General features: G+C 36.8%; 2 protein-coding genes across 4 annotated transcripts; both read left to right on the top strand.

Moving 5' to 3' along the window:
- Positions 1-260: 260 nt before the first annotated feature.
- Positions 261-13,607, top strand: LOC140801676 (protein phosphatase inhibitor 2-like). Of its 3 annotated transcripts, none has more exons than XM_073156902.1 (5): positions 261-376; positions 2,118-2,174; positions 9,322-9,434; positions 9,544-9,708; positions 12,997-13,607. In XM_073156902.1, exons 2-5 carry the CDS (start codon positions 2,170-2,172, stop codon positions 13,266-13,268), a joined length of 555 nt encoding a protein of 184 aa, XP_073013003.1. In that variant the 5' UTR covers positions 261-376; positions 2,118-2,169; the 3' UTR covers positions 13,269-13,607. The 3 variants fall into 3 exon arrangements, with proteins under 3 accessions (XP_073013003.1, XP_073013002.1, XP_073013001.1); XM_073156901.1 differs by having other exon boundaries at positions 274-376; positions 9,290-9,434; XM_073156900.1 differs by having other exon boundaries at positions 274-376; positions 9,278-9,434.
- Positions 13,608-20,251: 6,644 nt separating this feature from the next.
- Positions 20,252-27,224, top strand: LOC140801814 (lipoxygenase 6, chloroplastic). The gene is made up of 9 exons (XM_073157113.1): positions 20,252-20,748; positions 21,992-22,272; positions 22,646-22,883; positions 23,776-24,105; positions 24,275-24,360; positions 24,449-24,556; positions 24,632-24,933; positions 25,244-25,510; positions 26,136-27,224. Exons 1-9 carry the CDS (start codon positions 20,364-20,366, stop codon positions 26,893-26,895), a joined length of 2,757 nt encoding a protein of 918 aa, XP_073013214.1. The 5' UTR covers positions 20,252-20,363; the 3' UTR covers positions 26,896-27,224.
- Positions 27,225-27,543: the final 319 nt, after the last annotated feature.

Below are 27,543 nucleotides of genomic sequence, written 5' to 3'. Positions count from 1 at the left end.
AAGAAGTTATTGTAGACTGCTTTGCTAACCAATTAGCAATAAAATTTTTCCTCTCTAAAATTGTGGCTAATGGTTACTTTTTCAAAGATATGAGTGTTTGATGAGGTTTTCAACGAGAGTGATTTTCGCACAATAGTTAAAATGAATTTAACCCAATAAAAAGTAATTAAGGGTTTGACCGTGAATATAAGAAAGATAGGGTCTAAATCGTAAAAACTGTAAACAAATAATAATTAAAAGAGCCTATAAATTTCCCAAGAATAGGAAAGAAAAGAGAACGATAGGAAACGTAGAAATCCGATTCCCTTCTTCTCGTCATCTCCCTCTCGCCCTTCCCCTATCCTTCCCCCAATCTGCCATTTTTGGATCCTGTAGGGTAAGCTCCAAATCTTTCCCCGTATCCGCTATTCTAATTTCGTTTCTCTTTCCGTTGCATCTTAAGATTGGAGCAAGTTTTTTTTTTTTTTAATTTCATGATCGTCTCATCAATCTCGTGCTTCAATTTTGCGGTGGCTGTTATTTCTCCCTCAATCTTTCTGGAAGATATGCATTAACTATTCTCCCCCGTCTAATTTTTCATACATGGTATTATTTGAAGGGTGTTCCTTATCAAGAACAGTGGATTGACTTCTTGAATTCACTTTATGAGTTAGTTTCGTAACGCACTAGGGGGTATTATGTTGGTCAAAATAGTTAATATTGCGGGTTAGGTTCTTCTAGGAAAAACATGTGCTCATATATAATATACATCATTTTTTAGTTACTATTTCAAGTGAAGTCAAATTGTGAGGTTTATATATCTTGTTTCATTGCTAACTAGTTGTCTACAATAAAATGATGAATTTTGCAAAGTTTGTGGATCACTGTGAACTACAGATGGTTTATTTATATATTATTTTATTTTTCTTCTTTCTTCTCATATCCTTCTACTTTCCCTTCTTTTCTGATCCTTTATTTGTCCATCTAATTAGTTAGTGAATTTTTTTAATATTTGTTCTAACAAATTTCTAATATAGTGGATTTAGTGATGCAATTAAATAATTCAGAGAGTGTATATGTCCACTTTTTTATTGAGAGGATGAAAGTAATACAGAATGATAGTTGAGGGAGTCAAAATATAATTAACCCTTAATTCTATTGACGGACTTATTTGTTTCCCAATCTCAATTCAGATCTACCCTATCACTTTTACCAATTATTGTGAGCCCTAGATACCTGAGGCGATACCAGTTCTTCTCAAGTTCCATGTATAGTAACTTTATTTGTAGAGATAATTTTATGTGGATCCCTTAAACTATCGCCTATTTTCACATATACCCTCTAAAATTTTCTTTGGTATACTGTATATATAGACCCCTTAAACTATCAGAAACCTCTCAAATTTTCTTTTCATTAGTTTGTCGTTATGTTTTCTGTCCATGAATTATCACGTGACTAACATGTTAGTAGATTTGTGACACCTTGTTTTTGGAGGGAAGAAATAAAGAGAAATATTAATGTAGAGGAGTATTTTTTGTCTTTTTACCTTTTCTGTCAATGGTGTCGAGGGGTCAGAGGTTTTTCCAATAGTATAAGAGTTTATGTGTACGAAAAATGATTTAGGGGATGTATGTGGAAACAAACAATATTTTAGAGGGTGTAAGTGGAATTGTCCCAATTTTTTATTTATGAGATTGCCATGGAAGGTCACCATAGTAACTTTATGTAGTATAAGCAAAATATTGCATCACCTCATGTCATTGGAGTTTAGTTGTGTTTGTTGCTGTTGCTATAAGATCATGGAAATGTTAAATATACAATTTTCAACTCATAAAAGAGCAAAATGTTAAGACACAACATTAATGCTTGCTATGTGGCATTTGTTAAATCATTACCTCATATTTCTATAAATTCTCCGGCTTTTCTTGGTTTGTTTGTAATTATTTAATGGAGGAAAATATATATCTTTGTCAATTGTTTTGCCATCTAGTTCTTCTCAATGCATCTTTTCATTATGCCTTTTCAGTACTATATTATAGTAAAAGAGTCCTCCCAGAATTGATGGAACAATATACCTTTGGAGAACAAGAACTATCAGTTCATATTATTCTAACATCAGAAACTTTTGATAACTGTAGGTTGATCCCACAATATCACTTTTCAGTCTAAGAAGATCTGGGGTATTCAAATATGGGGTTAGTATCATGACCACTTTCCAGATTGTACATAACATCTGCTTTCTCTTTAAACAAATTGCTCACCATCAATCATTGTCTCAAATATTTGGGCCTGATTTTATCAATTCTCATTCACCACTCAAAAGTAACTGGTGATGATATATTGATGCTTTAGATACATTTTATGTTAGACTTATTTGAACCTTTTGATTTATTGTGACCATTCACTTGCTACTGTCATTAAAGTAATAGTGATGACATATAGTAGGTTAAACATTGATTGATTATGTAATTTTGGAATTGGCATATAGAACAAATGTCAATGTCTTTGTAAGGGCATATTAACAACTTAATCTTAGAACCTTAGTCCTTAAGTGAGACTTTATGATGCGTAAGATTAAATGAGCGCATGCCCAGGACCAAGAGCCTTATGAGGAGAGGATGTATCCTCTATAAGTAGTTTATACTAGTTCATTACAGGCCTAGATGTCCTTGTTTCTCTAAATCACTACATGATTGCAGATTGCTCATTCTGGTGTGATATTTTAATTTGGATTTGATTTAGAGTTGTCTGCAAGCAAAAGCTTAGGCAATAGTGGATATTTTGCATTCAGGAATAGAAGGAAACTATTGAGATTATTGGTTTTATAGGGGCTTATGAGAGAATAGGCCATCATGTTGTAAGTGTACGTTGTAGGCTATATAAGCCAAGTCGGTAGATCAATAAAGAAGATGAAAAAGGGTTTTTTAGAAAACAATATGGTATCAGAGCCATGTTAGGTTAGCCCCAACTGAGAAAAAAAAAGAAAAAAAAAAAAAACAGGAAAGGGGATCGTCGGCGCAGACTTGATCTGCCGCTGGGCTCCCCTTCGCTCTCCCCCCCTCCTCCACGAGCCTCTGGTCGCGGTGGGATTGCTCCCTCGACCGCGAGCTAATCCACCACGCGATCGAGGCCTTTGAGGAGCACCTCGCGAGCGCGGAGCAAAAAGGCAAAGGGCCCTGTGGAGATCGAGGCAGAGGAGAAGGTTCTAGAAGACGCAAAGCCAGAGGAGAAGGTTCGCGAAGTCGGAGGAGCCGGAGGAGAAGGTTCTAGAAGCCCTGAGCCGAAAATCAAGAAGATTACAGTAGCTGTCGAACTCGAATAGAAGAAAGAAGATGACGACGAGGTGGAGGAGCAGGCAGTGGCTGAGGTGAACCAGAGGAGAAGGGCGGGGGGGCTGGGTGGACATAATGAGAATCCTAAACCCCTATTTATGAGCCTGTGGAGTCCAGGGGAGTAGACCACATTTCACATTTCCCCTACCTAAAAAAAGCAAAAATTAGTAGAGAAAGAAAGAAGAAAACAGTGGACTGAGGGAAAAAAGAAAAGAAAAGGAAGGAAGTCATGCATGATCTGCGTGGCCTAGGCTTGGATCCTTGAGATTGATTTATGGAGGATATTATGAAGAAGTTGAGTGAGATTGAACTCAAGACCTTGCTTCTGGTGTTAGGTCGGCAAGGCGAGGGGTCGATGCCGGCACATCCACAGCTTATGAGACTAGATCTTCCTCCAGTGGATCTAAAACTTGATGGACCAGCTACTTACTTGAGTTGGTCGCGTCGGGTTGAGGCAGCTCTAGTAGAGAAGAGACTAGATGGATACCTAACAGGAGTCAAGGCTAAGCCAGCAAGTGACAGTGCTGAGGCAGATGAGAGTGGAGGACCACACAAGCCTTGCTGTACACCTGGCTACTGAACTCAATGGTTCCAAAGATTGCTTCATCAGTGGATGGCATTCGAAAGGTAGTGGATATCTGGGCGAAGCTGAAGAGGACCTATGCTAGGGCCGAGAACCACATGAGGGTGTTCCAGATCCAGCGCGACATAGAAGCAGTGTTACAGGGTGATAGATCTATTCAGGAGTACTCCATGGAGTTGGAGCAGCAATGGCAAGATCTTGATCATTTCTCACCTGTGTCGAGTTGTAGTGATCCGGAATTCAAGAGCAGGGAGTTCAATGAACAGATGAGGACTATGCAGTTCTTGGCTCATCTGAATATGACCTTTGATCAGAGGAGATCAGTCCTTCTAGCCCAGACAAAGATCCCTTCATCGGATGAGGCCATCTCTGCGATGATACAGGAGGAGAGTCGCATGAGGCTACATTTTGAGCCGGGTGGACTTCCAGGTGCTCGATCAGCATTAGCTATTGTGAGCTCAGGTATGGCAGATGCATAGGGGGAGACCCGTAAGTGCTACAACTGTGGAGAAGTGGGACACCTGAGCAAGGCATGTCCGAAGCCACTGAGGGAGAGAGAGATAAGTGGGAGATGGCAGTCTGGAGGTCGTGGCCGTGGACGTGGAGGCCGTAGAGGAGGCAGAGGTAGGGACTATCAGGCACATCTGATGGTGGACCCACATGGTGAGGAGACAGGCTTCATCGAGGAGGAGCACGAGTTGTTTGAGATGCTCAAGAGAAAGCAGAGAACGGCAGGAGATGGATGAAGAAAGGAGACATCCACATCTGACCCCAAGGGTAACTTTGCTACCTTTGCTCATTCTGCCACAGGTACTTCACATGCTCTTGCCTCTATACCTCCCACGAGATCACTAGATTGGATCATAGATTCTGGTGCATCTAGACATGTGACAGGGGCCTCTAGTGAGTTCACATCTTACACTCACTTGACCCCTCTAGAGAGTATTCAGACCGTAGATAGTACAACCCAGCCGGTGGTTGGTAAGGGTATTGTTAAATGTACCGATTTAGTGACCTTGTCCAATGTATTGCATGCTCCCTCATTTCCAGTAAATCTTTTGTCTATCAGTGCTATTATCCTCCAACAAAATTGTGTTGTTTCCTTTGATATTCCTAAGATGATCTTCATGGAGAAGGAGACGGGCTGGAGACTTGGGACTGGCACGTGGCATAGAGGATTGTGGTACATGGACAGAGGAGGTTTGGATTCAGCACTGACATCTGTGGTAGAGGGGGCTGAAGTAAGAGGTTTTGGGATGACTATAGAGGAGGTGTTTCTACGGCATCATCGACGTATGGGTCATATTTCCTTTTCTGTTTTTAGTCTATTGTATCCTTCATTATATGAAAGGGCAAATAAAGAAAAGGTAGTCTGTGATGCGTGTGAGTTAGGAAAACATACCAGAAGCTCTTATCATAGCTTTGGGAGTAGGAGTTCTGGGGTTTTTGATCTTATTCACTCTGATGTATGGGGGCCTTGTCCGGCAAATACAATCAATGGCTATAGATATTTTGTGACCTTCATTGATTGCTTTTCTCGAGTTACTTGGCTTTATTTGATGAAGAACAAGAGCGATATACTTGCATGTTTCAAAGACTTTCACAAGGCAGTACAGCCCCAACACGGTGCAGTGGTTAAGGTACTTAGATCCGACAATGGGACAGGGTACACCAACAAGGTGTTTGGGGAGTACTTATCTGCACAAGGGATACAACATCAGACTGCTTGCCCATATACACCGACACAGAATGGGGTAGTAGAACGGAAGAACAGACACCTGTTAGAGGTAGCTCGGTGCATGATGATCTCAATGAATGTCCCAAACTATCTGTGGGGGCAAGCAGTCTTAACAGCTGCTCAGCTGATCAACAGGATGCCCTCAAGGATATTGGATTGGAATCCCCCCTGTGAGATGTTGAAGGGTGATAATGGAGGGGTTCTTCCCTTGAAAATGTTTGGCTGTGTGTGCTTTGTGAGAGATAACAGACCAACAGTAGAGAAGCTGGATCCTAGGGCAGTCAAGTATGTCTTTGTAGGCTACTCTGCCACTCAGAAAGGGTATGTGTGTTGGAGCCCAAGAGAGGCGATTGTTTGTGAGTATGGATGTGACTTTTCGTGAGTTTGAGCTGTACTATCTCTCGAGAGTAGCCCCACCCCTTGGTGACTCGCCAGATAATGGAGAAATTAGGCGAGAGAGGGAGAGAAGTGAAGAAGAAAAGCCCATTCAGTTAGAGATGATATTAGGTCCTATTGTGAGAAAAGAAGTGGGTGAGGATGAATTGGAAGTAGAGGTGACAAGAGAAGGAGAGAATCAAGATCAGGGAGAGTTGAGATTGTACCAGAGAAGAAGAAAGGTGAATGTGCCTATGCCTACAGTACCGCTCGTGCCAAGTCCCTCATCTCGGTCTCCTCCAAATCCTGAGACACCTGCACCATCCACCACAGACCTATGTGATATGATTTCTTCCTCTTCTCTTCCCGTGACACTAAGGAGGACCTCTCGCAGCAATGCGGGAAATCCTCATGATCGTTTCAGACATTATTCTAACCTCTCATCCATATTCGAAACACTCATTTCATCATTGGACATTGTCTCTATTCCCAAGTGTTGGCAGGTAGCAAAAGAAGACCCAAAGTGGAAGGCAGCTATGCATGAGGAACTAAGGGCTCTTGACAAAAACCGCACATGGGAGTTGGTGTCACTACCATTCGAAAAAAAGGCAGTTGGATGCAAGTGGGTTTTCACTGTGAAGCAGAATCCAGATGGGCAGGTTGAACGCTACAAGGCACGCTTGGTAGCAAAAGAGTACAGTCAGACCTATGGTATTGACTATGATGAGACCTTTGCACCTGTAGCAAAGATAAGCACCGTTCGGACATTGATCTCATTAGCAGTGAATGGTGGGTGGCAACTACACCAACTAGATGTAAAGAATGCATTTCTTCATGGGGACCTAGCGGGAGGTGTACATGGATATACCACCAGGATTTGGCACAGACAAGACGGTGAGCAAGGTCTGCAGGTTGAAAAAGTCTCTCTATGGGCTAAAGCAGTCTCCACGAGCTTGGTTTGATAGGTTCAAGAGAGCTATGGTAGGTATGGGGTATCAATAGATCAATGCCGACCACACCGTATTCTTTCGACGAAACGGGGGTCACATTACCATACTTGCAGTCTATGTGGATGATATGATCGTCACAGGGGATGATGAGAGAGAGATTGCCCAACTCAAGGTGAGACTAGGCAAAGAATTCAAGGTAAAGGATCTTGGAACTCTTCGATACTTCCTTGAGATCGAGATATCTCGAGGAGCAGAGGGGATTGTTCTCTCCCAAAGGAAGTATACACTGGACCTCCTTACTGAAACATGAATGTTGGAGTGCAAAAATGTGGTTACACCGATCGACCAAAGGTTCAAACTTAGTGCAGAGGCCGGAGAACCAGTTGATTGCGAGAGATACCAGAGACTGGTAGGCAGGTTAATCTATTTGAGTCATACTCGTCCCGATATCTAATTTGTAGTAAGTGTAGTGAGTCGCTACATGCATGACCCACGGAAAGATCATATGGACGCGGTGTATCAGATGCTGAGGTATCTGAAGAGTGCCCTTGGAAAGGGATTGATTTTCAAGAAGAATGGTCATGTGAGCATTAAAGGCTACTGTGATTAATTGGGCTAGTTGTGCGACGATCGGAGATCCACCTCGGGTTACTGCATCTTTGTAGGAGGCAACTTGGTCTCTTAGAAGAGCAAGAAGCAGTCCTTAGTGGCAAGATCAACAGCAGAAGCAGAGTACAAATCCATGGCTTTAGGAGTCGCAGAGTTGATGTGGCTGAAAGGTATATTGGTGGAACTTAGGTTGGATCAAGGGGCCAGAATGAAGTTGTCGTGTGACAAGAAGTCAGCCATAAGCATCGCCAACAACTTAGTGTAGCATGACAGAACCAAGCATATTGAAATTGATCGGTTCTTCATCAAAGAGAAGTTGAACAGTGGACTCCTGGAACTAGATCATGTCTCAACTAAAGATCAAGCAGCAGATTGTCTGACGAAAGGGCTCAACTCGTTGGACCTAGCTAGAAGATGTAACAAGATGGGTTTAGTGGATATCTATTGCCCATCTTGAGGGGGAGTGTTGAGATTATTGGTTTTATAGGGGCCTATGAGAGAATAGGCCATCATGTTGCAAGTGTACGTTGTAGGCTATATAAGCCAAGTCAGTAGATCAATAAAGAAGATGAAAAAGGGTTTTTTAGAAAACAATAGAAACCTAGCAGCTTAGCTAATTAGAAGAATAAAGAGCTGGTTTACTTGAAGTGGATAACTTAGAGTCAGAATTATAGTAAATTGGATATTTGATTTTCATATTGTACTCCAATGGTTTCTTAGTGTACTTTAGAGAGTTCCTCCTAGGATTTTTGAGAACAGGAGATTGCATAATGTAAATCCTTCTTGCAGCTGGATGCCGTTTTGCAATGTTTTTGGCTAAATGGTATAGCTACTATTAGATTTAAGATGGATATAGTTATTGCTTAATGAAGCCTATTGTCTGATGCGTTTTCTTTTCCAGAAACCAGATATTATATGGGAAGATTTTTATTTAGGTAGAAAGATGGTGGAAACTACTCATATTTACACTTCGCCGCTTGCCATTGACCTCGTCATTGAGGGGCGATGACTCGACCTCAAGCTCAACTATGAGGTCGATGGTGAGCGGCAAAGCTGCTAAAAGGGGTGCTGTGCAGCACCCCTTGTACCACGTGCTGGTTAGCCATCAGCACAATAAGTGCATGCCCCATGCTAGTCGGTACGACTGTCGTGCTTATGCTTATATGTATGTAAACTGTAAGAAAATGAGACATACACACATAATAATATGTAAAAATTACATGTTACTACTTAAGTTCTTTTGCCCCTACACTATTTCTTTATGAATCTGCTGTGTTCTATTCTTGTTCTATATACAGAGATATTGATGGACTTTCATTCTGTCTCGTTTTCTTTATTTCTTCTGTGCATTATGCTGAACTGAATTTTGAATCACATGTATATTTTAAGATGAGATTGTTCTGATATTTATTGGGTTATGATAGTTGCCATCATTCAATCTCTCTACATGCAAAGTGCCATGATTCTTATGCCTAGGATAGCAGAACAATAGTGCATAGGAAGAATTAAGCTAACTAGACAAGTATTCTTTCTAATTTTACCCATGCATAAATTTATGGTGGTTGATTTTGTTGTCCCTTCTTTAAGGATGAAATAGATACTTGCAGTTGACGAGTGCCATATTCTGCTAGTAGCAAACTTCACCATCACTAGAACTTCATGGGCCATAACCATTTTTTTGGTCTGAGAATATTATTGTCATTTTGGTTAGTTACTGTCACAGACCTTTGATCTGCCCATGGTTCTCTTTTTAAGGGGCCGTGTGAGATGGAATGAAGCAAACTTATATGAGATTGAATCAAATAAGCCAGTGCGGCAGAAAATTACTGAGCCCAAGACGCCCTATCACCCTATGGTTTATGATGATGGTATATCTCTGTTTCTTCACTTCATTCTATCTCCTTATACTCATATGATAAAGACACTATTCTACTGATGATTTCTGATGAATATCTTTGACCATTACTTTTTCTTTAGGTTCTGCATCACCAAGATGTGCTTTTGATGAATGCCTGGATGATCCTGCTAATGCTGAAGCTATTTTATCTGCTTTAACTGATGTAGCTTCTTCAAGCAGAAGTTCCAGCAATGGTGATTGGGCATCCTCTGAAGATGAAGCAGATGCTATGGAGCAAGACGAAGGTATTGAGTATTACTTATTGTTGATTAGTCTTGCTTTTAGTTGTTACTATTCTAATTTTACTTGCCATCGTTATATTTGTTTTGTTCTTTTTTGGCTTCTATCCACGTGTACATGTGTTAATTAGCCCTATACCCTAGACCCTAAACACTGACAACAACTTGCTTACATGGTTTATATCATCATGTGAATCTGTGAAAGATGAGTTTTGTGATAAAAATCCCTAGACCCTAAACACTGACAATAACTTGCTTACATGGTTTATATCATCATGTGAATCTGTGAAAGATGAGTTTTGTGATAAAAATGGGAAAATTATGGGAAGTTAAAATCTATATTGTCACGACCTGAAATAGGAATCATGACCGGCCATGCATCTCAATATGGTTGAGATACACGAAGCCTTATTAACACTTTCTACGTGTACGATGACAAAATAAATAAATAAAATGAAGATCTACTTTATTAAATTTATAACTAATTGCAATAAACATAAAACAATGTTAATGTTTTTGAGTCTCTAAACGAAATAAATAAAACTTCTAATCTAAAGCATAAAATCCAAAAGAGCGGAAAAGTAAATAGGTGAATCCTAAGTGGAGGTGGAGTCCGAGTACATCTCGCTCAGTCGCCTCGCTGACTATTACCTAAGATTGATAAATAAATACAAAAAAAAGAATCCATGAGCTAGCAACTATAGCTCAGTGAGTGGAGTCCCCTCGAAAACCAAATAAATTCTAAATTATATTAATGATGAGTAAAATTAAACTAAAAGCAACAATATCCATAACAATTTGCAATAAGCATGCTCTTTAAATAATGACAATGATAATAACAGAGAGTCACAACTTGTAACCTTGCACAGTTTCATCGTATTAATATCTTTTCAATATTTATACTGTCAAATGTCTCAATGAGTCTAAACCCTGTGGATCCACAGCAACTAGAAGTCACCTCGAGATGATGCTCATGACTTTTCTTCATAGCTAATCCGGTTAGGGTCATCAGATGGTATCACTATGTGATTAACACATTCTGTCTTTTTCACTAACCGTTGAGAGAAGTTAGTCACCTAGGAATTTTATCATTCATCCTAGGACTGTTCCCTAACCCCGTCAGAGTCACTTAAGAAAGTCACCGCAGTGATCTGATTTAGGACTTTCCCCTGGACTTCCAGATAAACTTGAGTTGCCACGGAAAAATCGCAAGTGATTTATACCGGGACTGTTCTCTAAGTTATACCAATACTAGTCTCATTTTTCTTTTCACAAATTTCGATATTTGTACAAAGTATGGTGATGCACTGAATATAATGATTAAATGCACACGGAAAATGTAAAAATTAATTTTTGCACGTACGGATAAAAATAATAATTTTGCACACAGAAAATTTACATGGTCCGAAAAAATATACGAAATATAATAAAATAAATATGTGAGTGAACCCACTTACCTTAGTCTAGGCAAGACAACCGAAATCTCAAATCTCTAGCTCACGTACTAAAAATCACCACCTTTAACAATAAATAATAATAAAATTTTTAATTTGAATAATATCCATATTTTTAAAATTTTAAAAAAAACTAAAAAGAACTAAAATAGGTTTAATTACCCATTGGATTGGGCTGGGCTGCTGCTGGCCCGACCCAATCCAAAAAGAAATCTAATTAATCAAGTTGGGCCGAGGCCTAACCAAAATTAAGTGGATTGGCTCCGGGCTAACCCGCAGCCCACCCAAATAAATGGTTCGGTTCGGGTCGGGTCTTTGGATCTGAAATCCAACCCGAACCCGAACCTAAAACTTAATAGAAAAGGGTTGGCTCAGGTTTAACCCAAGCTCCACCCATAACCTTCTCTTCCCGCGATCGACGCGAGGAAGAGAAGGATCGAGAGAGAGAGTGGCCGCCAGCGGTTCACGGCCGGCTCTCTCTCTCTCTCTCTCTCTCTCTCTCTACTTCGTCGTCCTCACGAGGTGGAGGAGAACCCACCACCGACGGCCGACGTCGATTGGAGCCAGGAGGGGGCTCCCTAGAAGATATCACCGACACCGGGCTTAGAGCACGAAACTTCCGGTGACGATGCGGTTGCGACCCGAAGTCGCCGGCCGGCCTGATTTGCTGATGAAGCTGAGAAACCCAAATTTAGGTATTTTCGCTATATCCTATTAATCTTTAATTAAATTTGAGGGGTGGGAGAAGGTTTACCAAGGAGTCATGTGGTGGTCTCCGATGGCTCCGGCGGCGCTCCGGCAGGCCGATTCCACAGCGTGACTCCGTCGGTGAGTGAGAAGAAAGCGAAAGAGGGGAAGAAGAAGAGAGAGAAGGGGCTGAGGTGAAATCCTTTCTGCGCCTCGTCACGTGCCGGAAAGGGAGAGGGGAGGGGCTGCACGTGCACCCTTCTCTCTCAACCCCTAATTAAATTTTTTTTTCTTCTGGTTCTTACATATATGATTATGCTAAATTAACTATACTAATTTAAAGAAAAAGAAACTCTCCTAAACATTGGAGTCAGTGTTGCAAGAATCACCTAGATTTATGAATTACCAGTGGGCACAAAAATATGAACTTCTTAGTTCTTGATAACTAAGCCTGACAATGTCATGGGAGAGGTAGTGAGAACTTGTTAGATGGTTTTAGGGGAGAGGATTACTGCTGAAAAGCTTGATGAGTGAGCATAAAATGTAACATGATGTTCCCTCCTTATTGAGTACTTCTGATATTCTCTACTGCAGGAATTATGAGCTCTATTAATAGAGATGAAAAAGAAGTGGCATTGTATTCTATGGTCAAAGTTTCTCATTGGTGGTAATTAATGATAAAATGTAGAAATGACAGTATGAAATTGGAGTGTGAGGTTGTACTTTTCTACTCCCTGCACTTCCTGAATCATCCCAGTTATTTCTTACATTTCACATATGTGATACATTTTCATGGAACGTACCTTCTCCCTCAACTTATAGACTTCAGCTTGATTACCATTTACATGAGTGACCTAAAATCTTCTAACTTTACAACTGTGCTTTTTCCTATTGCAAATTTACACAAAAAATTGCTAATTTCTGATGAGATAAGTGTGATGTAGAGATCAGTGAGTGTATATATATATATATATATGTCGAACAACTTAAGTTCTCTTTGCTGTCATTCTTTTTAGCTTCTTTAAATGTTTGCTTTTTTTTATTGCATTTTTCATGTGCATAGTAGTTTGTTATCATCTCAAGGGAGTGCATGTGCATTGATGCCAGAGGCTTTATTTCTATTGGGCTAAGATGTTCCATACTTCCTTTTTAGATTCTGAGATTGATAAAACAAGATTAAGTTTCAAAGAACATCGTAAAGCTCATTATGATGAGTTCAAGAAGGTGAAGGAGCTACTGCGGACAGGATCCCTTGTAGATGATGAGGCTGATGAAGATGGGGGCCAAGAAAATGGTAAAGAAATCTTCAATTCAACTTTTCCGAGGGAAGGTTTGAGGAAAAGTAAAGATAGTTCAGTCTCAATTGCTGAGTTGGAGAACCAGCTGCAGGAACTGCATCCTCCATGTGATGGAACTGATAAATAATACTGGCTGTCTTGAGGGTAAGCTCATGGCGAATGTATTTCTGTTACCCTCTTCTCTACCAAACAAGAAATAACTAGTTCAGGGATGTGGCAACTGTGGTCTCATCTGTTCAATCTGTATTACATCTTTCCAAGTGTTGGAAGCTGAAATATCTGATGTCTTGCTTCTATAAACAGTTCTTTGTTTAGTTGTGTTGAGAAGTGCATCTACTAAAGTTTGACTTTTTTTTTTTTTTTGGTTTCGCTATGTTAAAAGTTAAACTGATTCTGGACTCTTAAATGGATAGGTTGTGATTCCACTGGGAGACTCCAGTACAGGGAAAGATGTAATTATCCTTTACATTTGTTGCTCGTGTCATATTTCTAGAGCTCTGTGATTTGCCATCGCATAGCATCTCCAGTGGGCTCTATATTAGGAGTGCACCGGGTCTATATTTATTATTTAATTAATGTGATATATTTATATTTTAAAATACTTAATAATAAGTACTCTTAGCATTATTATTTTTTAATAAAAACATATAGTTAAAAAATTAGTAATTTTTAAAAGTAATATTCAATTATTTAAAATTATGGAAATCCATAGCCTATTTATTGAGCTGACAGCACAATAAATTGCATTTCCTGCATCTCCTCCAGATCGATAGCCGCCATCGGAGGAAGGGGTGGGAGAGGCAGCGGATGCATCGAAAACGTGGGCATTATAAATGCATCGGAATTATATTAATAAGCACCCAAATAAGCATCACTATGAGCATTGGAGTTACACGAAATAATTAGAAATTAGTATTTAATAATAGGAATAATAAGTATTTAATAATTTGGTGAAAATTACTATTGCTTCTAATAATTTCATGTCTTTCAAAGTCTTTTTGAAAGAAAGCACATTTGGATGTTTGTCCAGATTTTCAATTTTATGGTAGAGACACGGGAACGAAGAAATATAAATTTTTATTTAATATATTTTATGTTTAATATATTCTAATATTTGATGTTTATATTAGAAGATAATTTTGAGTCACTGTTTAAATAATTTTGGGTCTAATTTTGAATAATAAATAAGAAAAATATTTATTATATAATTATGAAAATTAAAATTTAAAAATAATTTAATATTAGACTCGTTATAAAGGACTTGATATTTTTCCAATATTACTATGCTTGTTAAAAACCAATTAGTGAAACTAATTATATATTTAATTTTAATAATTATATTATTTAATAAATGATACATACGTAATTTAAATTATTGAATGGTACTTTAGGTGATTTGCACCATAAACCAAATTTTTTCAGAATTTTGTCTTACTAATCATTTTAAGTTTCTTTGCATCTTCTCCAAAAAAAATTTCAAAAGTACCCAAACTGTCTTTGCACTGATTTTAAGGATATCTCTCTCTACATTAAATGTAAAGAGAGATCTTTAATTGTAAGTTATGATAAGAGGTATTTTAAATACAAATTGATTAAATCATCATCAGAAACATATTAAATGTTATTGTGTCATTTTCTGTTTTTATACTCACTAGTAATGACTAACCAAAGATAAAAAAAAAGTACCAAAACTTTTTTTTTTCTTCTATTACAGCAAAACAAACTCCATACTTATTTCAGAAAAAAATTAAGTAATACTGAACTAAAAGCTTTTTAATAATAGATTCCATAATTAGTATCTTTGGATTCTAAAGTTACTAAATATGAATTCCAAAGATGCTAATCACTCGGAGTTCCACCTCTTAGTCTTAGTCTTGATAGCTCCTCATGACCGAATGGGCCACAATAAAAAGTATATAAACAAATGAATAGGAGGATCGCTATGACTATAGCTCTTGGTAGATTTACCAAAGAAGAAAATGATCTCTTTGATATTATGGATGACTGTGAAGTAGCTAATAAAAAAAATTAACCACAACTCAGGAGATATAAAATTAGCTCAAGTACATAAAAGAATTGCTTTTATATAAATTATAAAATATAATCAAATAATACAATACAATATAAAAAATATATTAAATATTACTCTGACTATTTATGTTTTTTTTTTTGTAAACGCATAATTAAGAGCTTTTGTAATTTATGAAAATAAAGACATTCATATGCAAAATTTGTGACAAGTGAATAAACATATACCCACAAATCCTGAAGTATCTTCAATCCCATATAAAGTGAATACCTCTTCTCACTAGCTCATTTTTTTCTCTTCCTCCAATTCCAAGAGAATTCATTAATAAGAAAATATATATTACAAAAGGGGAAACAAAAATAAGAAGGAAACTTGCCTAAACTTTGCGCTCTCTAATTTCTCGACGAAGGAAAGGTAAGCCTTGGCTGCTGCGCGCACTGATTCTATTAGCCGTAGATAAAGGTGAATTTAAGAAGAGGAGAGCTCTCATTAGCGAGGAAAATATTCGAATTTTGGATGGTTTATTGTTTGAAGGAAAAGGGTTATGAAAATAATATTCATAAGAAATTTTAATTTTTTCCACCAAAGAAAAGATAATTAGATTTTTCGTATTTCACATTTAATGTAAGAAAATATCCTCAAAGTTGCAAAGAAAACTTAAAATGGGTAATAAGGCTAAATTATAAATAAATTTAGTTTATGGTGCAAATCACCCTTAACCTGCTTATATAGGGCAGGACTGAAATTATGAAAAATTAAATAGTAATTTAGATTTGAGCTCCAAATTCTTAGGTCTGACTCCAAATTTGGTCATCTTAGTATTATTATTTTTAATAAAAATATATATGGTGAGAAAACTCTTATTGAGATCTTTAAAATAAGACTAATATTCGATAGTTTCAGAAGTAATTTTAAACTACTAATTTTTTAATTAAACGTATCGAAATTATATGATAGAAATAAGCATCGAAATAAGCATTATACATTATTAACTTAATATATCAAAATTATATTATACAAAAATAAGTAGTAATTAGTATTTAATAATAAAAATAATAAATATTTAATAGTCTGGTAAGCCATCTTCATAGCCACTGGTTTAATGTATTTTAATATTTAGTATTTATATTGGAAAATAATTTTGAGTAGATATATTTTAGAACACATCTCTTTTAAATAATAATAAAAAATTTAAGATTTAAATTAACTCAAAGCTAATTTAATATTATACTCGTTTTAAAGGTCTCGATAAGTCCTTTCCAACGGTACTATTTTTTTTGTTAAAAACTGATTAGTAAAACTAATTATATATTCAGTTTAACTAATTAGATTATTTAATAAATAATTATATATGAAATTAAAATTATTGAATGAAATACTTATCGGGCAAAGTAAGAATTTTTTAAAAAACTTAAAAAAATAAAGTCGGGCTCTCCAAATTTGGAGCTAGCAATGGAGCCCAGTTGGAGCTCAACCCGACACGGATGGAGATAGATGCTCTAATAGCTCTATCAGACTCCAAATTTAGAGTTTAGAGGCTAAGTTGGAGATGTTCTCATAGGGCAGAACTGAAATTTTAAAAAACTAAATAGTAATTTAAAGCCTCGTTACAACAGGCTTTAAATTTGGAGCTCTACTAGGCTCTAAATTTAGAGTTTGGAGCCGAGTTAAAGATCTCTCATGGTGCATGGGGGCATGGTTATTTATTTAAGTGCAGTTCTGAAATTAGCAGTAATGATTTACTGTTCGATATCAATCATTATCATTATCATTATCAATGTTTGGCAGGCTACCCATTACGTTCTCAATTTCTTCGAGAGTCTCTTTCAATTAGTCAATTCTTTCTATCAAAAAGAGATACTTTAATCTCACGTCTTTCAAATTGATTGCGACATACATACGTCAAAGTCTTCAGGGTCTTATCAACCCATAACCTCTGGAGTTTATGTATTCTGATCTAAAGAAGGCATGAGAAAACTTGGGAGTGATAATGTTTGGATTTTTTTTCTCCTCATATTACTTTATTTATTTATTTATTTCCTATTCTAATTTCAATCAGATATCTTATTTATTCTACTGTAATAAGCTAATTATATTAATATTTTATATGAATACATTTTTTAATTATTATTTGAACTATCACTTTTTTTCACAACGATCCTTTGAACTTATTTTGATACATAATAACTCCCTAAACTATTTCAAAATGACTCATTTGACTCCTTCTATTAAGGGATTATTATGTATCAAAAATAAAAATTTTAAGAGGGTTATTATGTACAAAAAATAATTCAGAGAGTCATTAGTAAAAAATGACGATAGTTCAGGCAGTAGGTGAAAAAGAAATTATCCCTACTCTGTTAGCAAGTTTTTCTTCTTTCTTTTTCGTTTTCCTTTCTCTAAGCCAATCGAATCGGCCCAAATAGTTCCTTTCCATTAAAGGATCATTATGTGCCAAAAATAAAAATTTAGAGGATTTATTATGTACAAAAAAAAGTTCAGAGAGTCGTTAGTAAAAAACAATGATAACCCTACTTTTATATCCAATCGAATTGGCAAAGTACAGTCCCCTTCCACTACGGGATCATTATGTGCCAAAAATAAAAATACAAATAAAAGTTCAGAGAGTAAAAATAAAAATTATCCCTATTTTTTCTTTCTTTCTTCCTCTCCTCTTAGTCTTTTCTACAAAGTACTGTGCAAAAGAGACATCTAGCACTACGTCGGTGGAATACTCGTGCTAAAAATAATTTAAAGCATGGGAAACGTTACTCTCTCTCTACAGATGAAAACAAACTTTAAAATATACTTCTTCTTGGTTTACTTTTCCCCACGATTTGGCTTGCTCTTGCCTTGGATCAATAATTGAAGTTCCACTGCATGTGCGAGAAGGAAATAAATAATTTATTAGGGAGTAATTACAATAACTATTGTTTATTTTTTACGTAAAGATAACAAATATATATATATAATAATTATTTTATCTTAATTTTTCTATTTTTTATTTTTTTAAAATAAAAGTATCTAATGAAAGGAGCATCTTGGGTGATGTTTTTCTAATCAAAATTTTTTTTCTTATAAAAAAAAAAAAAGAAGAGGATTTAAGAAATCATGCTTTCCTTAAAATTTATATATTAGAAGAGAGAGTTTAAAGTAGCTTTTAATGGATAGCATTTTCTAAAGTAAAAAAGGGCAAGGATACTTCTGGTCAGAAAATCTAATGGTATTAAATTAGTTTAAAAAAAGGTTAAATATTATAGTACAGTCACAAGAAGCATAAATAATTTTCTGTTATTCTTTTAGAAAAAAAAAGAGGATAAATTATGTTCGCACGTGGGGGCCATCATATGATTATTATATTCTTTTGCCCCATAAGGACAAATGAAAATGTTCATATAAAAATCTAGCCAAAGTTTTGGTATTTTTATTTTTTTAGAATCTACATAACACCCAGTCCCGACCACATGCACGAGTTTAAACAGCATCTAAAACACCTCAGAGGTCGGCAATAAGTGCCACTAGTATAAATTATGTATAATTATCTAAACTATGAATATTATCATGCACATCAAAGCAACGCTATAACATTTTATTAACAAAATATACCACTATTATATATACACAAAAGGTTAATATATACATAATATATGTACTAAGTCACCTGCTTATATCAAGCTTAAGTGACATATATCTAGAATATAATAATGCTCCTTGATTCCTGGTAAGTTCTTTGGTAAAATAATACCCAAAGTCTTACCCCTGTTAATGAATTTTTCAACGTCTCAATCATTAATATCAATTTGATTATACTAGATTACTGTGAACAGTCCACACTCAATAAACTGGTGTTACAAATTCTACCCAAAGTCTTACCCCTGCTTATAGGCCTAATCTATATTGTGTCAATCATATAGTATATCAACCTTCCAGCCAAACTGATATACTAATCTAGCTGATTGAAAGTACACGGAGATCATTTGTATATTAATAATCATAGTAATATATATGATGTCATACACTTTCCAATCATTTCCGTATCATATACATAGTTTACCTAAGATCAAATCAACAATTAAGAGATAAATAATATGTTTATTTTTAAATATCTCTATATACGATCGTATAATCATGTTAGAAGTTAAAAAATACGACGCAATATCTAAGAATTGCAAAATATAATCTAATTTGAGAAATGTGTCTAAAGGGTAAGATTATTTACTGTACAACTATAAAATACTCAACAACTACTTCCCATATTTATTAATCCCATGTTAAGTCCTAGTTAAGGGTCCGAATTTGAGCAGGGAGGTCGGGATCTTATAACATTAGCATAGTGTAAAGTTAGTCATCTATCTAGTTATAATTGATTTGAGTGGAAGATGAGGTTCCAATTATAATTAAATATTACTAATCCCAACTCCAACTCTAATCTACAATCTATGAGCTCGTGATTGCTAATAGGATAGAGCTCAATTGGCTAAAGGTAGAGGTGTAAACGAGTCGAGTCGGGCCTACCTCGACTCGATAGCAAAATTTCCCTAGCTCAACCTTAAGATGAGCTAGAAAAGGCAAAAACTTGAGTTTGGCTCGACTAACTCGATGGTGCGATAGGGAAGGAGATCGAGCTCTTAGGAGGAAGAAAGAGATGAGAAAGGGTAAGGACGAAGGAGATAGGGTTTTGAAGAGGAGGAAGGATGATCATGACCATCAAATATACATAATCAATGAACTAACATGTATTTGATGACGCATCACGATAAACTCGGATTAATCTAAATGCTTTGAAACCCTTGCCTTTCCACGCAAAAAGAGTTGCCCCATAAGGATCATTTTCCTTAAATAACCCAACCTAAATAATAGTTCCTGTCAAGACACGATCGACTACACTACAGTTGACCTCATGCCCATAGAGATATTTTAGTATTTCATCCATTGCGGTTAAGTAAAATTTAACTCTCGGACTGTTTTGGAGGTATTAAACTCATAAAGTAGGATGTAAATGGTATAAAAACAAAACATATATTATTATTTTTTTATTAATTTCCCACAAATATAGTTGGAAAAACAAAACATAGTAGCGCTTAGTTGGAGGACAATTTATATTTAAGAGTATAAGATCTAAGATCACTCCCATTTCAATCTTCTCACAGAGCAAAAATCTTCCTCCTCACCGGCTGCGTTGACTTAGACAAGATGCTATCGAAGTCAACCACGCAAATCCTGCGGAAGGCGGCTCCCTTCCCCGTCTCCAATCTCCGTCGACTCTCCGGTGGCCGGAGCACTACGACCCGCCTCTCCGGATCCTGCCGCCGGCGTCCGGTGGTGCGCGCGGCGATCAGCAGCGGCGACAAGGGAGTCAGCTCCGCCACGTCGGCCGCCGGTGGGGTGCTGCCGAGGACTTCTCCGGTGATCCCACCGGAGTCTGACGAGGACCTCGTCGACGTGCGTGCTGTGCTGACGGTGAGGAATAAGTTGAAGGAGAAGTTGGTGGATAAGATCGAGGAGCAGTGGGAGTATATCATCAATGGGATCGGCCAGGGGATCTTGGTTCAGCTCGTGAGCGAGGAGATCGATCCAGGTGAGCTACTTTTTGGGGTTAAATGATGTGAATATTTAATGGTTTCTTGAGTTCATTTTTTTTCATCATCAAAAGTTGGTTTGCTGAGGTTGCCCAAATTGGAATTTTGTAGTCGGAGGCCTCCTCTTTCTTGTGATCTATCTTTTGCGGCGTTTGTCGTACGCCTGCATATTGTTTGTTTGTCCGTTCGTTTACTGCGGTTTATTTTGTGTCTTTTATTTCGTAAATATATGGATTTATATATGAAGTGTTTTAGGAGGTCTGCACAAGGATATGAGTGGCAAAGGAAGAGTAGCAAGTTCTTAATGGGTTTACGGTATCATTCTCAAGTTGGTGCTTGATTTCTTTTATTAGAGATTTGACTAGACGATGTTGATCTGGTGATTACTCAATGATTTTGCTTCACTCTTCGCTCTTATGGCAGTAAAACTTGTTTTCATCCTAGCTGGTAAAATTGACACTTCTTGTCTTTATTTTGGTTCCATCCAGAATCAGGGGAGTAATATTGTTTACACAATGCAATTAGATTAATGAGTCTTTTAGTCCTTCTATCTGCAATGTAAGTAAACATATATATTGTTTTGGGTTTGTGCTGATTTTTAATCTACAACAATTTTCATGTTCCTTTAACACATGATGCTTTGGTGTTAAATTGTAGCAGTATGGTCTTTACCTAACATTTTGTGGAAATTGATGATCTTTTACTAGTCATGATGGGCTTTGTAATTTTAAACTAATTATCGTGATCATGGCCCTCGTAGCCTCAACTGTTTGTATAATGTAAACGAACAGAAGTCACTGGCATCAAGAGAGTATCTGGTTGGATAGCAAATATATGGTCTCTGGTGACTGTTGTCAGGAAAATGGTGATAGATAAAGTTCTACGTCCATGGTAATGGGAAAGTAATATGAAAACTCCCGAATTGCTTTAAAAGCTTAAACTGATAAACAACACTGGTTTTAAAATAATATCCAGTATCTTGGATGAACAAGGATAAACAACACTGGTTTTAACATAAGATTCAGTACCTTGGTTGATCAAAGGAGTAAGAGCATGTCATCTTCCTTTTTCTTTATGTTTCTAGTTTGAATTTTCTACTACCCGTCCCGTTCTCGGCTCCATGCTTTTCCTTTTTTCCTTGGGCTGTTTGGCTAGCTGGGCATAGTATCTGAGTTTGATCGTATAGTTGATATGCATGAACTCAGGGAGAAGTTCATTCACATTTTTCTTGTCCTTTTGCAGAGACCAATGTAGGCAAGAGAAGTGCACAGTCAGCTGTAAGAGGATGGTTGCCAAAGCCATCAAATCATCCTTCTATAGTTGAATATGCAGCCAAATTCACTGTGCCATCTGGTTTCGGTCGTCCTGGGGCCCTTATCATCACAAATCTTCATAACAAGGAATTCTTTCTGATGGAGATCGTCGTTCATGGTTTTAATGATGGCCCAGTTTTCTTCCCTGCAAATTCATGGATCCATTCTTGCATTGACAATCCAGAGAGTAGGATTATATTCAGTAATCAGGTATGGATTGACATGAACACATTTGTTTTCTAACTAGTGTGTTGAATCACCTATATTGCCCAAACAATTAAAGCAACATAAAGTCATGATATGTATTGATATAGAGTGGGGCAAGTTTTGTAAGAAGCAGTATTAAATCTACAGAAACGCTTGTTTTGGAAGCAGTATTAATCCATGTTACTCTGTATTCTGCCTTCCGAGTTAGCCTAAGAACTATCCAACTTTTCTTCAATTAATGAACTTCCAGACTCATGTTTCTTGATATTTGTGGCTAGTTTCTTCCCAAGATAAACAAGCTTATTAATTTGTATATACTATATAAGTTTATTTGGTTTCCCTTTTACTACTATGATACCTTCTCTGCAAATAACAGACATTTCTACCTTCACAAACTCCGGCCGGTATTACGGACCTGCGGCAAAATGTTTTAGTTTCTCACCGTGGCAATGGGAAAGGCGAGAGGGAGAATTTTGAAATGATCTATGACTACGCACTCTATAATGACTTGGGTAATCCTGATAAAGATGCGGATCTTGCTAGACCAGTCTTGGGTGGATCAGAGAGGCCATATCCTAGACGATGTCGAACTGGCAGACCACCAACCAAATCAGGTACTTTTATTTCCACAAACAATTACATAACCAATAATTATTCAATAAATTCTGAAATCCTAGATCTTGATATTTGATCATTTGATGTAACCTATGAGCATTAAAATCATAAAATGTCTATGTACAAAAGAATCACTAGTTCTGGAACCTAATTGCCTATAAAATTAGCATCTCATGTTATATAATTTAGGTCAGTTCTTTCCAATAATTTGATAGCAGATGCGACAAGGTTAGTTTGTGATTTTTGCCCACCAAAATTTAGTCAATGTTCTACATTTGAGAAATTATACATTTTCCTCTATGATAATGAATTGAAACAATTTCCCAACCTTCTGTGGTTGCCATTATTGGAACTTTCATATATAGTACTGAATTCTCAAATTAGTTTTTTCCTGTATAGGCGTATAGCTGACCACATATTGTTGAGCGTTAAATAATTGTGGAAAAGATACAGTTGAATGTGTTTCCATGTAAACTGTACATTTTACTCATGCTTGTCAACCTCATTATTCATACTCGTTCGTCCATGTATTGGAGACAGACCATTTTAGAAGTTCCAACTTCAAAGTATACTTGCATTACTCCAGACCTCATAAATATAGAAATCATGCATATCTCAAATAATTTTCTATTTTGTTGATTCAAAGCTTCTAAACCTTTCTATTTGCTGGCATAAAGTTCTAGACATAAATGAGCTTTTTCCTGCTATTTTAGTTGAAGACTAAATAAAATTGTTCTTAATGCATTAATGGAATTAGTATCTTAGCTCTTGGTCCATCAAATTAGTTGTTTCATTGTCTTCTTTTTTAAAATTACTTACTTCTATTTTCACTATCAATAAGAACCAATACTTTGTTAACATTTTATATTCACTTCTTGAACTGTAAAACAGATCCAACTGCTGAGAGTATAATTGAAAAGCCCCATGCGGTATATGTTCCACGGGACGAAACTTTTGAGGAAGTCAAGCAAAATACTTTTTCTGCTGGTGCTATGAAAGCATTACTCCACAACCTTATTCCTGCCCTGGTGGCTGCACTCTCAAGTACAGATAGCCAATTTGAATGCTTTTCTGATATTGACAGACTGTATAAAGATGGAGTGCTTGTAAAGACCGAAGACCAAAATGTTACTAAGAGCTTTACCCTTCCCGATATGCTGAAAAATCTCATGAGCATTAGTGAAAAGCTGATGAAATACGATGTTCCATCAATTATATCAAGTAATATTCTTGGATCATCAAACTGAAGTTTAGTTGGTGCATGTCTATTCTGTTGTTCTGTTTGTGAAGACTGATGTATATCTTGTAATATTCAAATGTCCAAAATATTACTGATATTCTTCATAACCTCTGCTACTTTAGTTCTTCTCATTCATGGCATTATCCTCAGGAGATAGATTTTCTTGGTTACGTGACAATGAGTTTGCTCGACAGGCATTAGCTGGTGTTAATCCAGTTGATATCCAAAGACTGAGGGTATGTTCAAGAATTTGATTCCTTATTTACATTTTTTTATCTTCCACACTGTGCTCCTGAAAGAATTTATGTTGGATGAATTTTGAAGGAGTTCCCAATTCTCAGCAAGTTAGACCCTGCAGTTTATGGCTCCCCAGAATCTGCGATAACAAAGGAATGCTTGGAGCATGAATTAAATGGAATGAGCCTTGAAGAGGTCAGAGGCTATATCAATTAATTTAATCACTAACTCTGTCTTATATTATTCACTTCTTTACTGCTAACTTTGCAGGCAATTGCAAACAATACACTATTTATACTTGATTACCACGATATCCTTTTGCCCTATGTTAAGAAAATCAACTCCTTGAAAGGAAGGAAAATCTATGCTTCAAGGACAATTTTGTTTCAAACACGTCAAGGCATCCTTAGACCAATTGCAATTGAGCTTAGCTTGCCTCCTGGCCCTTCAACTGCTCCATGGAAAAGAGTTTACACTCATGGACATGATGCGACAACTAACTGGATCTGGAAATTAGCCAAAGCTCATGTCTGCACAAATGATGCTGGTGTTCATCAATTAGTAAATCATTGGTGAGTGCACACTTTTCTGAAATAACTTGCTGCTCGATATTCCAATGTCATTGTCCAATTCATTTTACTTCTGTTAGCAGAAAAGTACATAAGTTATACACAATGAGTTTCAACTTTCAACCCACACATCTCAAATGCACCATTAGTTCTTAGACACCTTTACTTTGCCATACTTGAAATGACCAAAATTCTCGCTTTTCAGTATATGCTTTTCCTTTTCTTCCATATAAATTGTCATTTATCACCCTTTTTATGTTCTTATTTGATTTTTCTTTGTATGATAATGCAATATGTAATTTGAACTTTCTAGGTTGAGAACTCATGCTTGCATGGAACCATATATCATTGCTACTCATAGGCAGCTTAGCTCGATGCACCCAATTTTTAAGCTGCTTCATCCACATATGCGGTACACAATGGAAATAAATGCTTTGGCAAGACAAAGTCTAATAAATGGAGGAGGCATTATAGAAGGTTGTTTTAGTCCTGGAAAGTACTCAATGGAGCTGAGTTCAGCTGCATACAAGAGTATGTGGAGATTTGATATGGAAGCTCTACCAGCTGACCTGATCCGGAGGTAAGGGCTCTATAATCTTGGCTTTGTTTGTTATAGTTGGTAAATTAAACCGAAAAACTTTCTTGGGCTCACACATCAAGAATCAATTTCATGAATGCATTGATACTAACAGTGTTCAACGTTCATAGACACTGCATTATTATATTCCCAAGTTTTTATCATAAATGTTCTTCCAAGGCTAGGAAGTAGGAATCAGGTTCCCTGCCTCGTCATTACTGTTGAGTCATGGACTGCTTATATTACCTTCATTCTAGTCTCCTAGATCTATTGTATTAGGTTTATGTTTGGAAGATATCATATTAAAAATCCTGTCCACAGTGCATATTTCAGACGATTTAGCTGATTAGTTTTGTCAAATTTATAGATTATAATTTTAGGATCAGAGTTACAAGTTCATTATGGTTCATTTTCTATCTTCCATTTTTACCGAGCAGCATTATATATTTTTTCCTGGTAGTTGTTTTGTCACTGATGTACATATGGCTTCTTATCAAGTGTCATTTGAATTATGAGATATCAACAGCCTGTGATTATGTGCTTAATATACTAGAAAACAATTCAATTACTCAACTACTTTTTACCAACAATGACTTGAGTTTTGTTGTTTCATCTCTATTAAATACAGAGGCATGGCAGTGGAGGATCCTTCGATGCCTTGTGGCGTAAAACTTGTCATAGAAGACTACCCTTATGCTGCAGATGGCCTTCTTGTATGGTCAGCAATAGAAGATTGGATCAAGGATTATGTAAATCATTTCTATCCTGATGCCAATGCAGTCTCATCTGATGTAGAGCTCCAGGCCTGGTGGGATGAGATAAAAAGCAAAGGGCACCCAGATAAAAAAAATGAGCCATGGTGGCCTAGATTAACCAACAAAGAAGACTTGGCGCACATACTAACCATAATGATATGGACTGGATCTGGGCAACATGCAGCCATAAATTTTGGTCAGTACCCATTTGGAGGATACATGCCAAATCGCCCAACACTAATGAAGAAGCTCATGCCACAAGAAGGCGAGCCTGAGTACGAGAAGTTCCTATTAAATCCTCAATACGTATTCCTTTCTTCTCTTCCATCTCGACTTCAAGCGACACAAATAATGGCTGTTCAAGACACCTTGTCAACACACTCTCCAGATGAGGAGTACCTTGGCCAGTCAAACGAGTCACATGCACATTGGTTCAATGATAGGCATGTCTTGGATTTGTTTGAGAAATTCTCTGCCAAACTGGAAGAGATTGAGAAAATCATCAATAAGAGGAACAAAGATTTCCATCTGAAGAATAGAAGCGGTGCGGGAGTTCCTCCGTATGAGCTCCTCCTCCCCACTTCACACCCAGGAGTGACAGGTCGTGGTATTCCAAATAGCATATCAATCTGATGATTCAAATCATGGCTCTTGCTGTTGCAGAACTTATTGGTATGCGTCTACACACCTAGATTGTTCTGGCATGCAAGTTTTAGTTATTCCAAAAGCTTTTGTATCCATATTCTTGAACTGTACTCTCAAGAATTTTATAAAATACTACTATCGTTTTATAGAGCTATTGTCGACATAGGATGGATGAACTCTTTTTTTCTCCTGTCAGTGAGCAACTGGCTGGGCTTAGAACCTATGGGCTGATGTTTGAAGTCTTAACTATTTTATTCCTGTAGATGTTGTACTTAAAGATGCTTATTTTATCCATGCTTTGCATAATTAGTTCTTAATATTATCTCACATGTAGTAACTCTTCTTGCATAGCTGCCTTAAAGGCAAACTTCTACTCATTTGAACTGTCTTCTGAACATTCTTATCCTAATTATTCTTTCCTTTCATGAATCCTTCGATCACCCGACTTAACAATACTTGCTTCTTGAATGGTATATATTCTTCTGGAGAAAATAGTTGAATATTGGAAAGAGCCTCAATTATCGGCATCATATCGACAACCTGATTAGTTATAAAATCACTGAAAAATTGTATGTTGGATTATTAGAGATAAATCACTATTTTAGTTGTCTTTCAGCAATCTGTGTGGTTAAGGAT

Source organism: Typha latifolia, chromosome 15 (assembly GCF_019914945.1).
Source record: "Typha latifolia isolate L0001 chromosome 15, TyphaL0001v2, whole genome shotgun sequence".
In the NCBI taxonomy this organism is placed as follows: domain Eukaryota; kingdom Viridiplantae; phylum Streptophyta; class Magnoliopsida; order Poales; family Typhaceae; genus Typha; species Typha latifolia.
This window is presented reverse-complemented; position numbering and strand designations above follow the sequence as displayed.

Excerpts from the sequence above, each read along its gene's own strand:
- LOC140801676 (XM_073156901.1), top strand. The coding sequence starts at position 9,305 with ATGGTTCTCTTTTTAAGGGGCCGTGTGAGATGGAATGAAGCAAACTTA. Across the intron at positions 9,435-9,543 it reads CCCTATGGTTTATGATGATG|GTTCTGCATCACCAAGATGT; the intron begins GTATATCTCTGT and ends CTTTTTCTTTAG. Across the intron at positions 9,709-12,996 it reads TGCTATGGAGCAAGACGAAG|ATTCTGAGATTGATAAAACA; the intron begins GTATTGAGTATT and ends CTTCCTTTTTAG.
- LOC140801814 (XM_073157113.1), top strand. The coding sequence starts at position 20,364 with ATGCTATCGAAGTCAACCACGCAAATCCTGCGGAAGGCGGCTCCCTTC. Across the intron at positions 24,361-24,448 it reads TTGATATCCAAAGACTGAGG|GAGTTCCCAATTCTCAGCAA; the intron begins GTATGTTCAAGA and ends TGAATTTTGAAG. Across the intron at positions 25,511-26,135 it reads CCAGCTGACCTGATCCGGAG|AGGCATGGCAGTGGAGGATC; the intron begins GTAAGGGCTCTA and ends TATTAAATACAG.